This window comes from Parasteatoda tepidariorum, chromosome 4 (genome assembly GCF_982258835.1).
Source record: "Parasteatoda tepidariorum strain Cologne lab strain chromosome 4, Ptep-v5.0, whole genome shotgun sequence".
In the NCBI taxonomy this organism is placed as follows: Eukaryota; Metazoa; Arthropoda; class Arachnida; order Araneae; family Theridiidae; genus Parasteatoda; species Parasteatoda tepidariorum.
This window is the reverse complement of record NC_141758.1, coordinates 63133675-63147995: the sequence shown is the minus strand read 5'-3', so window position 1 is coordinate 63147995 and position 14321 is coordinate 63133675. Positions and strand designations below refer to the sequence as shown.

The following is a 14321-nucleotide window of genomic DNA, read 5'->3' as shown; positions in this document are numbered from 1 at the left end:
AATTAATAATTATAAATTAATTATTTAAAAATTTAATTAATTTAAATATTAAGTATAATTTATAAGATATATACTTTCTTTATAATGCCATTACATATTTCTATTAATATAGAAAGTTTCAGAGCTTTTTATTCACTTTACTTTTTTGGGATTTTATGAACTGAAAAATGACAGTTTTCGTGAGAATGACCCATATATATATATATATATATATATATATATATATATATATATATATATATATATATATATATATATATATATATATATATATATATATATATATATATATATATATATATATATATATATATATATATATATATAAATATACATACATATATATATGTAAATATACATTATATATATATATATATATATATATATATATAAACTGCTGTTTGTAGAAAATGCAACACCATGAAAGAATCATCAGAATCAAATGAAATTTAATGCAGAAACGACTTGTACTGATACAAATAAATGATGAAATTTTCAAAACAAAAGAAACAAATTAAGCGTCCGAAATCAGTATTTGGTGCAGCCACCACGCGCTGCAATAAGTGCTGCTATACGACGTGGCATGGAGTCAAACAGATGTTGAATATCTGCTTGAGGAAGAGAATTCCATATCGCTTGTATGCGCAACCAAAGTTCGTCTTTGGAAACTGCAGGACGCGGATCACGAGTGAGACGCCGACCAACCATATCCCACACGTGCTCAATAGGCGACATATCCGGCGAATAAGCAGGCCAAGGAAGAAGTTGCATGCGTTGTGCTGAACAGAAGTCTCTAACAGTCCGCGCAACATGTGGGCGTGCATTATCCTGCTGAAAGATAGCTCCAGGGATGCCTTGAAGGAAAGGAACGACTTCGGGCTGTAGCACTTCACGGACGTATCTGTTGCTATTGAGATTACCCTCAATTCGTATCAAATTGGATCGTCCATGATACGAAATCGCACCCCAGACCATAACTCCGGGTGTTCGACCACTATGTCGTTCAATAATACACTCAGGAAGGCAGCGTTGACCGGCATAACGTCTAACACGAACACGGCCATCATGGGTCCACAAATTGAAGCGTGATTCATCTGAAAAGACAACTTGGTGCCAATCAGCTCGCCAGTCTCTGTGCTCAAGAGCCCACTGCCGACGCAGCCGTCGATGATCCGCCGTGAGGGGAATCCTGTATAATGGCACCCTTGCACGCAATCCACGGCGCAGCAGACGACGACGAATTGACGAAGCCGACAATTGTACACCTGTAGCAGTAGACCAATGTGCTGCCAGCTGCCTGGAGGAAGCTGTGCGATCATTCACCGCCATGCGGAGCAGGTGTCGATCATCGCGCTCTGACGTCACCTTCTGTCGTCCAGTGCCTGTTTTTCGAGTTGTTCGGTGCTCGTCGGTCCACTGCTTCCAAACTCGCATCACTGTGGAACTGTTCCGCTGCATACGAGCTGCTATTGCGCGATAGGAAAATCCTCCTTCTCGAAGGCCGATTATCCTCCCTCGTTCAAACTCCGTAAGTTGCTTGAATTTCTTATTCTTCCGTCGTGGAGGCATACTCAGGTCTCACTAAACGTTTGCCACTAACAAATAATCATAGACTATTTTCAACGTCCCGCTACAGCACTTTATTTATACGCTTTCAGCATCAATTCAGAGGGCGCTGCGCGCGCCACGCATGCGCGATGGCTCTGAAACTTTATTAATTTGCATAATATCCTATAATTGACATTTGCTGCGAATTTCATTTGATTCTGATGATTCCTTCATGGTGTTGCATTTTCTACAAACAGCAGTTTATATATATATATATATATATATATATATATATATATATATATATATATATATATATATATATATATATATATATATATATATATATATATATATATATATATATATATATATATATATATATATATATATATATATATATATATATATATATAAATATACATACATATATATATGTAAATATACATTATATATATATATATATATATATATATATATATATATATATATATATATATATATATATATATATATATATATATATATATATATATATATATATATATATATATATATATATATATATATATATATATATATATATATATATATATAAATATACATACATATATATATGTAAATATACATATATATATATATATATATATATATATATATATTATATATATATATATATATATATATATATATATATATATATATATATATATATATATATATATATATATATATATATATATATATATATATATATATATATATATATATATATACCTGTAATTATAAATTCTTAATTTAATATCTTTTGTATATTTTTATTTAGCATGGATAATATCATAATCGCTTCTTACTGGAGTGACACCTATACTCCCAATTTCTGTTATACAATAAACTCACTGTGGGGAGATCCGAACAGAAAGATACAACATATCAAGAAAACTGATAGTGAGTATATATTTATAAGTACATCTATTCCAAAATGTTTGCATTTCCACTTAGCTTACAGGATGTTCAGTAAAAAACGCCCTTAATGTATAGTTTAGATTGTACGTCAAGCATGAAGTACACTGCGATAAAGAAACCAACCATCTTGAACAACTTTTGATCTAGTGATAGGATTCTCATGTACACTGTAGGAATTTTCATTCTAAAATTATGGTAAAATAACCGGCAACAGTCTGTCCATCCAATTAACCGTAAAGTTTACGGTAAAGAACATTTTTTACCTTTATGGTTTCTGAACCATTTACAACTAGCATGATTTCAAAAGCGCAAAAAGGAAATTTAACTGGACATAAGAGATAATTCATTTGCTTTATCGTGTTGCCTCTATGGTGAATCGTGCCTCTATGGGTACGTGTTGCCTCAAGGTGATGAATCTGGAGTTTACAGGACACTGGAAACTCTTCATGTGGAAATAAAGAAAATATTGTGATGACAGTGCTGGGATTCGAACTCCTTGAGCTTCCAGATTCGAACTCCTGGAACTGCCTGGATTCGAACTCCTTTGTTCCGCAAGGAACAAAGTGGTTTCGTTAAGTGGGCCTAGTTGGTGCGATGAATTTCTATTTCACAGTATTAGGTGAAAGCAGTTAATAATGGTTTTCTTCAAACTTAACAGTTTGAATGCCATCTTATTTATGGTTATTTGAGTGTTTTATTTGAATATGGTGAAAGAGCAATTAAATAAATTCCCATTTAACCATTTTTTTTTCCAAAAAATTTCTAACAATGTACTAGGATTTGATGGTTCTATAGGGTCACCTCAAATACGCTAATTAATTCGTTCAGGCGATATTTTAAGTTATGAAATCAGACACAAAAATGTCGAATAAACGTTCCTTTTTGTGACGGATATTGAATTCTGGTCCTTAAGATACAGGAAGTAGACACAATGTGGGAAACATGGTCCTAATAGTTTGATCAGGAAAGCGGTGCAAAATTTGAATGTCTTAATGCTAATTTTACTTTTTGTGTATTTCGCCAGAATTCAAGAACTTTTACAGCGAATTGAAAAACTTTGCAGGAAATAATAAAATTTAATTATCCGGAATAATAAAATTTAATTATTATAATGAAATTTTTTCACGCTGTGCCTTTATGTTGAAACATAAAATTTTCCAATCGATTCCAAATCTTTTATTTCATATTTCAGTTCCATTATACGCAAAAAGTTTTTTTAATAATTTCTGTCTATTCTGTCATATGATAAATTTTACTGTAAACAGAGAAAAGAAAAAAGATCTATATTAATAACACTTTTGTATTGTCACAGTGATGTGTGACGTTTTTTTTTTCTAATTGTTTAATTTAATCCCTTTTTAGTTTAATGTTGATTGTTTGATGTCACAGTGTTGTGTGACGATTGTTTTTATGTCCGGAATTTTAATTTAATTTTAATTAAATCTTTCATAGTTAATTGTATTTGTACTTTTCCTTTTTTTATTTTTCTCTTCATTTTTTTCTGTGAAGAGAATTGGAAATGTTTCTTTTTACTTTTACGTTAGCAACACATTTTTGGTGTCTTTCTCCTTTTCACCTTTTGCTATTCAAGGTCGTCTGACCCCACCGTCCTTCAAGGACGACATTCTTTTCCCTCACATTCTAATTTTACGTCACCACTTAACTTCTTTTCCCATCACTTTCACGTAACCTTCAAATTTTGCACGTGGTGATTCTTCCGGTCGGTTTTTCTAGATTTTTCCAGAGTTTTTAGCGTGTTCACGCCTTTTTTGTATGTGTGGGAGTATTATTTGCACTGATTGGTGGTGACCTAATCGTGTGGTAATCCCCCATCCAATCACAGTCGTTCTCTCTCCTGCTGTTCAACTCGCATTTTCCCGCGCTTTAGCGGACGTCATTTTTATTATCATTATCGTCTTTAGTACTGAAAAGTACACTTCTCTCGGGGATTGCGGTGCGGCTGGTAAGCTGACCTTCTTGGTCAGCGAGCCATGCCAAACCACCCCAAAGCTACATTTTTTTGCCATTTTTTCCTTCTGATTTATCATTTTCATTTTAGATCAATTTTGAGTTTGGCTTTTGCTATTCAAGGTCGTCTGACCCCACCGTCCTTCAAGGACGACATTCTTTTCCCTCACATTCTAATTTTACGTCACCACTTAACTTCTTTTCCCATCACTTTCACGTAACCTTCAAATTTTGCACGTGGTGATTCTTCCGGTCGGTTTTTCTAGATTTTTCCAGAGTTTTTAGCGTGTTCACGCCTTTTTTGTATGTGTGGGAGTATTATTTGCACTGATTGGTGGTGACCTAATCGTGTGGTAATCCCCCATCCAATCACAGTCGTTCTCTCTCCTGCTGTTCAACTCGCATTTTCCCGCGCTTAAGCGGACGTCATTTTTATTATCATTATCGTCTTTAGTACTGAAAAGTACACTTCTCTCGGGGATTGCGGTGCGGCTGGTAAGCTGACCTTCTTGGTCAGCGAGCCATGCCAAACCACCCCAAAGCTACATTTTTTTGCCATTTTTTTTTTCTGATTTATCATTTTCATTTTAGATCAATTTTGAGTTTGGCTTTTGCTATTCAAGGTCGTCTGACCCCACCGTCCTTCAAGGACGACATTCTTTTCCCTCACATTCTAATTTTACGTCACCACTTAACTTCTTTTCCCATCACTTTCACGTAACCTTCAAATTTTGCACGTGGTGATTCTTCCGGTCGGTTTTTCTAGATTTTTCCAGAGTTTTTAGCGTGTTCACGCCTTTTTTGTATGTGTGGGAGTATTATTTGCACTGATTGGTGGTGACCTAATCGTGTGGTAATCCCCCATCCAATCACAGTCGTTCTCTCTCCTGCTGTTCAACTCGCATTTTCCCGCGCTTAAGCGGACGTCATTTTTATTATCATTATCGTCTTTAGTACTGAAAAGTACACTTCTCTCGGGGATTGCGGTGCGGCTGGTAAGCTGACCTTCTTGGTCAGCGAGCCATGCCAAACCACCCCAAAGCTACATTTTTTTGCCATTTTTTTTTTCTGATTTATCATTTTCATTTTAGATCAATTTTGAGTTTGGCTTTTGCTATTCAAGGTCGTCTGACCCCACCGTCCTTCAAGGACGACATTCTTTTCCCTCACATTCTAATTTTACGTCACCACTTAACTTCTTTTCCCATCACTTTCACGTAACCTTCAAATTTTGCACGTGGTGATTCTTCCGGTCGGTTTTTCTAGATTTTTCCAGAGTTTTTAGCGTGTTCACGCCTTTTTTGTATGTGTGGGAGTATTATTTGCACTGATTGGTGGTGACCTAATCGTGTGGTAATCCCCCATCCAATCACAGTCGTTCTCTCTCCTGCTGTTCAACTCGCATTTTCCCGCGCTTAAGCGGACGTCATTTTTATTATCATTATCGTCTTTAGTACTGAAAAGTACACTTCTCTCGGGGATTGCGGTGCGGCTGGTAAGCTGACCTTCTTGGTCAGCGAGCCATGCCAAACCACCCCAAAGCTACATTTTTTTGCCATTTTTTTTTTCTGATTTATCATTTTCATTTTAGATCAATTTTGAGTTTGGCTTTTGCTATTCAAGGTCGTCTGACCCCACCGTCCTTCAAGGACGACATTCTTTTCCCTCACATTCTAATTTTACGTCACCACTTAACTTCTTTTCCCATCACTTTCACGTAACCTTCAAATTTTGCACGTGGTGATTCTTCCGGTCGGTTTTTCTAGATTTTTCCAGAGTTTTTAGCGTGTTCACGCCTTTTTTGTATGTGTGGGAGTATTATTTGCACTGATTGGTGGTGACCTAATCGTGTGGTAATCCCCCATCCAATCACAGTCGTTCTCTCTCCTGCTGTTCAACTCGCATTTTCCCGCGCTTAAGCGGACGTCATTTTTATTATCATTATCGTCTTTAGTACTGAAAAGTACACTTCTCTCGGGGATTGCGGTGCGGCTGGTAAGCTGACCTTCTTGGTCAGCGAGCCATGCCAAACCACCCCAAAGCTACATTTTTTTGCCATTTTTTTTTTCTGATTTATCATTTTCATTTTAGATCAATTTTGAGTTTGGCTAATTACTGCCCATTTATTATTTAACTACATCCCTCCCCACTCAGGGTATTCGATTGTCCTCTGTAAAAAAAAATTTAATAAACAAAAAATGTGAACGTGAATACCTTGTTTTTTTTTTTTTTTCTCGACAATTGTCTTCTCTTTCCTCGACGTCTTCATGTTTGTTCATCGAGGTGAGTAACTCATTTTTTTCTTTGTATTTATTTGACTAGAGGATAGTTGCAACTTATTTATTGTTGTGTATAAATTTCATAGTTGTTATTCAGTCGTCCCCTAATTTTATCTTGACCACGAGCCCTTGCTGTTGGGTTAATTCACGTGGCACTTAAGCAACATGTCCTTCTACTATTTTCGATCACTTTTGACCTTTTCTTTCCATCAATTAATGATGATCCAAATTTATTATCAAAATTCATTATTTAATTAATCTCTCATTATTTTTCTTTGATTGTCTTAAACTTTATCGACTGAATACCTCTATCAAATTTTACAACCCAATTCTCTGTAATATATTTTAATCACTTAATTTACTACGGCACTTTATTTTTTAACTTATAATTACTATAATTTTCGGTACATCAGTTATAAAAAATAAATTTTAAATTGGTACAAATCTCAATTTAATTTATAATATAATTTACTAATGATACACATAAAAGAGATTCTTTTCTTTTCAAAAAAAATAAATTTTAAATTGGTACATGTATTTTATATTTTTCATATTTAGTCTTTCATTAGTTTATAAGTATTAATGGTGTAAGTCATTCATGTTAATACGTTGTAAATTCATCCTTTAAAAAAAAGATAAGAACAAGAAAAATGATGAGAAATTAAAATATCTTAAATAAATCTAAATATATTAAAAACACGCGAACAAATAGCCAAACGATTACAAAGAACTTCATAATTTCAACTAAAAACTATTAAGAAAACGATAAATTATCTGTATAACTAGTAGTTAAGGGTTTTACCATAGTGTGTCTCTAAAAACGTTATCTTGATTGCCATTTTGACGCAATGATCATAACGTCTCAATAATAATTGATAATAAAATAAAATAAATTAATAAAAACATCGCCTTTCTACTTGCTCTAGTGGAAACTCTGAATTGAAACTCTGAGAACAGAGCAAACGAACGGTTTAACGCATTCGTTCTCTTTGCTTACACTACTCTAAAATTGCAGATGTTTTGCTTGACATTAAATAAAAGCCAACAAATAATGCGTACACTAAGAGATATATTATGAAATATTTTATAATTAATGTGATAAACCAAAAAGAAATGAACGCACACACTAAAAATAAATTAGTTAGCTCTATTCTTTGACCCCAGTTTTTTTACCGTACCCAGTAATTAAATATTAAAAAACGTGCTGTAAATACATTTTTCTAGTAACGAGAGCCATAACTTAGCAGACATCAATGATGTCATCTTTCCGAATATTTCTTTAAATAGTTTAATTTTTATATATAGATTAATTTTTTTTTAAAAAATGGCTAGTTGACATTAAACCCTATTGGAAAAAATTCCCAGTATAAAAATTTTTATACCGGCTTATGAAACACCGGTTCCAGTATGATACTGGATCCAGTATTATACCGGACCCAGTATCATACCGGAACCGGTGTTTCATAAGCCGGTATCAAATTGATCCCAGTATGATACCGGAACCAGTATCATACCGGAATGAGTGTTTTATAAACCGGTATCAAATTGATCCCAGTATGATACTGGAACCAGTATCATACCGGAACCGGTGTTTCATAAGCCGGTATCAAATTGATCCCAGTATGATACCGGAACCAGTATCATACCGGAACCGGTGTTTCATAAGCTGGTATAAAATTTATTCCAGTATGATATCGAACCCAGTATCACGAGTGTACTACACCCAGTAAACTGGGATGGTGTAACAATTTATTTTTAACACAAGTATAGTGAGGTACTACAGTTTAATACAGGAAGGTTAGTGAACTGCTCTGAATGGGAAAATAAAACATTGATACGAGTAAATAAATAAAGTCACCTGGTTTATACAGGGAACTAAAACACTTTGTCAAAAGCTATAGTTTGCATTATGTTTATAAAAATCAAATAAACTGTTTTTTTTTTAAACTTCTTCACAGTTAATGTAATTTTTTTAATAATTAATATATTAGAAATAATTGTCAATAAGATTTGAATCTAAAATACTACACAAAAAATGTTTTGCAGCAACATAAGAAAAGTGTAAATGTATTCTTCAGATTTTATGAAAATTGATTGGGGTCTAGAAATATTATGTAATGAATAGCCAAAAACTGACTAAAGTCAAAATCTTAATTTTTATATCCTTTGTAATTACAAATTTGAATGATAAATTTTGTTAAATAAGCCTCGGAAATATTTGACAAATGCAAATTCATATGCACAATAAGGAGACCGTGTGAAGTGTATATATCTATAAATATAAATTTAAACAATCTAATTATAAAATTATGATTTCATATAAATCAATTATCTTTGGTTTACATTTGTAATTGATAAATAAAATTGAATGCAAATAACGCATATAATATATAATGTTCGAAATGCCGCAAAAAATATTTGAAATGAATCTAATTTGACACTGTTCATTTACTCTGAAATCAGGCATTGTAAAATATAATTATATAGTTATGTTACATTTTGATCAATGTACTTGCTTGCTACTATAGATTTAAATACAAACCATTTTAATTTTAGATATATTTGATATTTAAATAATAGTCAACTTTAATCATTCAAACATAATAGTGGTTAGAGTAGTAATTATAGCTACAAATAAAATCTTAAATGACACAAGTTATTAACTAATATAAATAAAAATTTTGAATTCTTTTACTCTGTCATTCTATTGACATTTTTCTTAAGATCCCTTGACTTAAAGCACAATTTGATATAGTCATTTTCTATTTGAAGTATTTAATTTTTATAATTTACTTATCACATAATATCTGAAAATTAAATTAGGAAGGAAAGTTATCGCCTACAAAAGTTAAATCTCAAGAGCGAATCATTTATATAACGACACATGTTCATAAATAATAAAATAAGCCTTAATTTTAGAAGGATTTTCTTATCTCACAATTGTTTTGAACTCAACAAGATATAATTAATATAATAATTAATATACATACTGAATAAAAACACACGACACAAAATTAAAACTTTTAAACATTGAATATGACATAATTTAAACTCTGCCTTCAATAAGATATAAGAATTACACAATTACTAAATGATATAAACATTACCATAACAGCCTAAAAAATATTAATCTTTTTATAATCAAACGAAATCAGTATAGTCATATTTTAGTAGCGAAATAAAAAATATAGCATTCAAATAGTTGATTGATTCGCATAGTTAAAATATTATATCTTCCTTGTTGTGGTTCATTTTTACTTTTTACAAATGCAACCGTCGTTTGCAGGCCTTATCTGCGTCAACCATGTATGATTGAGCGCACGGGAGCATGAAATGGACGGACGTGTGAAGGTCTAGCGTCATACAATCGTTCCAAGCTTAATGGAAAGACATCTTGCTTTAGAGGATGAGATTTGTAGGACTTCACACCATTTTTCTCACACCATTCCACAATTTTATTCACAGTCAACTGCAGTTGACGTTCAATGACGCGCACGTCAAATCCTGTACGTTGCACGTTCGGATCGTCAATATATCGTGAAACAAATACGGAAGGTGGCAGCACGTTCAAGATTTGTGATACATGAATAATGAAGAGTATGACACTTAAAACACTGCCTTGAGGGACACCTTCAGCCTGACTGAAGAGATCATAAAATGTAGTTCCCAACTTTACTCGAAAATACCGCTTCGACAGAAAGTTCTTGAGAAAGATGGGTAGATTTCCACGAAGTCCCATGTCGTAGAGTGTCTTCAAAATTCCGTACCGCCATGTCCGATCGTAAGCCTTCTCAATATCAAAGAAAATAGAGACGAAAATGCACTTTCCAACAGTCACTTTTCCAGTCTAGTTGGAGGTTGTCTGGTTGTGCAGGATCCCTCACTTTTCTTTAATGTCGACCTCTTAGTAAAATTATCTATCTCACTTCACCAAAAAAGAGCCAGCAACAATATCTCCATTTAGAGCTCCTAATATAAACAAAATTTCAATTAACATTAATTGTAAACTAAACAATTTCAAAAAATCTCATTTTTGACATTGCATGCCTTATCTTTTAATATTATGCTTTATCTGTTTATGCTAAATTTTAGATTACAATGTTGATTAAGTTAATATTTCAGATTGCAGTGCTAATTCCATTAGACATTTTTAACATTAAGTAATATTGAAATACACAGACTGCAAATAAATAAAAGATTAAAATAAATTATTTTAAATTAAGAATAAACAGTTTATACAGTAAATTAACTAATTTATACATTTAGGGATACATTAGGGCTTAACTAATTTATACAGTAAAAACAATTTTTCAGAATAACTATTAAGTATGAAAAATACAATTGCAAATGCTACATATTTTTCAACTACTATACCAATCAATTATAAATATACTCAATATTTCAACTGGCTAATTGAAACTTAGATCAGCGCGACAATAGTAAGAAAAAATAATGGTCCACCAAAATTTTATTATTTTTGTAATTTGAAAGAGATTTCTAATAAAGGGAAGTTAATGTCTAACATAGGTATCTCTCATACTACCCACTTCTAGTTGACAACACAAAAGAATTCACAAACACCCACATCATGAAAGCACATTACCAACCTACTTTTAGAGTGACTCCATGCAAAAATTTAAGTATGAATGATCTGAAGTAACTTTTGACCATTCTAGTTTCAGTACAGTTAGTTCAGTTCAGTTTTTAAACAGTTCAGCTCATAACTTTGTCTAAAGGTTAACATTTAAATACATTATCATGGCAAAGCATATTAAAGGTTTTAAACATAAAATTAAAATTTGAACTTTTCAGAGGCAGAACTTAGAAGTAAAAATATTGAAACATTTAAATCTGCATATACTTTTTACATTCATTAAAATCAATGAAGCATTCAGTTCCATTTTATAATTAATTTGTAACTATAATATGAAAACTTGCAAAAAGGCTTCACTAATTCAATTTATCAACAAACTGAATATCTTTATGTACACTGTATCACTTCTATGTACAAAGAAATATAATGAATTCACGACTGCCAACTGCTATGTTTTTAGCAAAATGTTTTATTGATATTGTTAACTAAAACTTTCAGAATTCTGGGAATTTCACAAACATCTTAAAAGCATCAATAAGGAGAAATTAAAACAAGAAAAAAAAACCTCCAGGCGAAATTAAAACAAAAACATTAAAGAACAGGACCAATTTAAAGAGCATAACTCGCAGCCATCCCAGCCAAATCTCTACTAGTCTTTCTTTTTTAAATAATAAATAAAATTTGTAAGCTTAAAATCTTTTAGGCATCTTGACAGTTGTAGCTGGTGTAATGGATCTTGACTCTGAAACATCCCTAAATGTAGATTTATAAAAAATAAAATAACTATCGAATTTTTAAAAAAAATTCTATAATAGTTTGCATGTTGAATATGTCAAGAACAAGAAAAACATACCTCTATTGAAATAAAAATAATAGGCTGTTTTCCAAATCATTTCTGAAAAAAAAAATTGATTTAGAAATTATACAATTACAAAATATATGTACACTATTAACTAGGCAGTAATATCAAACTTTTAAGTATCAACTACTTTGTTTTTAAAATGTTATTTTAGTTTAACTGAAACTTCATGGTACCAACAGTTAATAAAATATAATTATAATTAAATGCTTTAAAATAAAATTAAACATTAAAAATAACAAAAGAATTTGAGATTAACACTTAATTATATAACGCGAAGTTTCCAAATATTATATAAAACTAAACAAATAATTAATTTGTCAATAACGGTGATATTAATGAGAATTTATGTAAAAAGAGAATTATTTCAATTAAAGTTTCATTAAGAAACCCAGGAAAAAACATTAAAAATACTTTCTTCTCATGCAATGGAGTCTCAATGCAATGAACCCCATATCAAATGCACATGCAGTAATAATTCAAGAATAATATATATGTCTTGATTACTTTAAATATTACTGAAGCATACGTTTTAACATTATTGTAACTAACAAAGATGCAAATAAAAGCAAGAAATAAAGATAAAAATACACTTACTAAAATATAACGCCATTCTTCCCACGATGCTTCCATGATGTAAACAAGATTAGTTGGCTGTGAAGTTCAGACAGAGAAACGGAAAGAACTAGAAAAACTGAGCTGTATAGATCAGCTAGCGTGATATAGATAACGAACGAATTCATCGCTTCACGCTAGCTCGATGGATTTAACGAACGACTAAAAGTCGATTCTCGTCTTTTCGTGATTATTCGTTTCTGAATTAATCGCTCTTTTTCTCTTTTATAGATTCAATTGAATTAACTATATAGTAACAAAACAAATTTATTTATTTCATTCGAAAAAAGTTTAGTTTGTTTTATGATTTACATTTATTAATCACAAATTTCAAAAACGGACTGAAATTTATAAATTAATGAAGGAGAGTTTTATGTTTGAAAATAAAAAGTTGAGATTTTATATCAATTTTTAATTTATGTAAACATATTTCCTTTGCTTCGAAGTTGTTTTTGTTTGAAACCTGAACTAATTAATTTATTTCTCGAATTGATAAATTAGTTTCGGTTGGGAATAACATTGTTCTAGAATAAATTCAAATATAATAAATAAATAAATAAAGACATTTTGTAATAAAATTTAACAATTAATAATATTCTTTTATCATGATGACTTTGATTAAAATAAATTTTGTTAATCAAAAAATAAATGAGTAAATAAATAATAAACGAATAAAAACACAATCTATTATTAAATTACTTTTCTTGGAAAATTACTAACATTTAAATGACTTTAAGCAGATTTTAAAGTAATTAAAATGTGTAAAAATCTTACTCAAAAACTTCCTTTTTCTTCAAAATTATAAAATGATTTTAATATTTTTAAATATGTATTTTTTTCAATTAATGTATATAGTAAATATATGCTTTCACCGCCCTTGATATCGTATATGTAAAGAATTCTAATAAAAATCTAAGAAATTAAGTATTTGAAATAAGTATATAATAAAATAAAATAAAAAAACGAAGTTTGATAATGTCAAAACTGTTAGATTTCCAGAAAAATATGTACTTACTAAGAATGAAGCTATATTTTAAAACTACTTTAAAACTCCCAGTATGTTTGAAAACTGGTATAAAAATTTCCAGTACGATTTTATATCTCGTGTCGAAATTTCCAGTATGATCCATACTGGTTTTAAATTTCTGATATAGTGCCATACTGGTTTTACACTTTCCAGTATGGAACTATATTGGTTTTAAAATTTCCCGTATGGTGTTATACTGGTTTTAAAATTTCCCGTATGGTGTTATACTGGTTTTAAAATTTCCCGTATGGTGTTATACTGGTTTTAAAATTTCCAGTATGGTGCTATACTGGTTTTAAAATTTCCAGTATGGTGCCATACTGGTTTCAAAATTTCCAGTATGGTTATACTGGTTCTGGTATCATTTTTACTGGTTTTTGATACTGGTTTTAAGATTTTTTTCCAATAGGGAAACAATAGAAACCTATGAGAAAATTCCATTTTTCAATCATCTGTGCCGGACAA

At 31.1% G+C, this 14321-nt stretch overlaps 1 protein-coding gene across 1 annotated transcript; it reads right to left on the bottom strand.

Moving 5' to 3' along the window:
- Positions 1-8899: 8899 nt before the first annotated feature.
- Positions 8900-12930, bottom strand: LOC107449090 (uncharacterized). The gene is made up of 3 exons (XM_087161240.1): positions 12812-12930; positions 12209-12250; positions 8900-10730 (listed from the first exon to the last, which is right to left on the bottom strand). Exon 3 carries the CDS (start codon positions 10498-10500, stop codon positions 10060-10062), a length of 441 nt encoding a protein of 146 aa, XP_087017366.1. The 5' UTR covers positions 10501-10730; positions 12209-12250; positions 12812-12930; the 3' UTR covers positions 8900-10059.
- Between the last annotated feature and the right edge of the window lie 1391 nt (positions 12931-14321).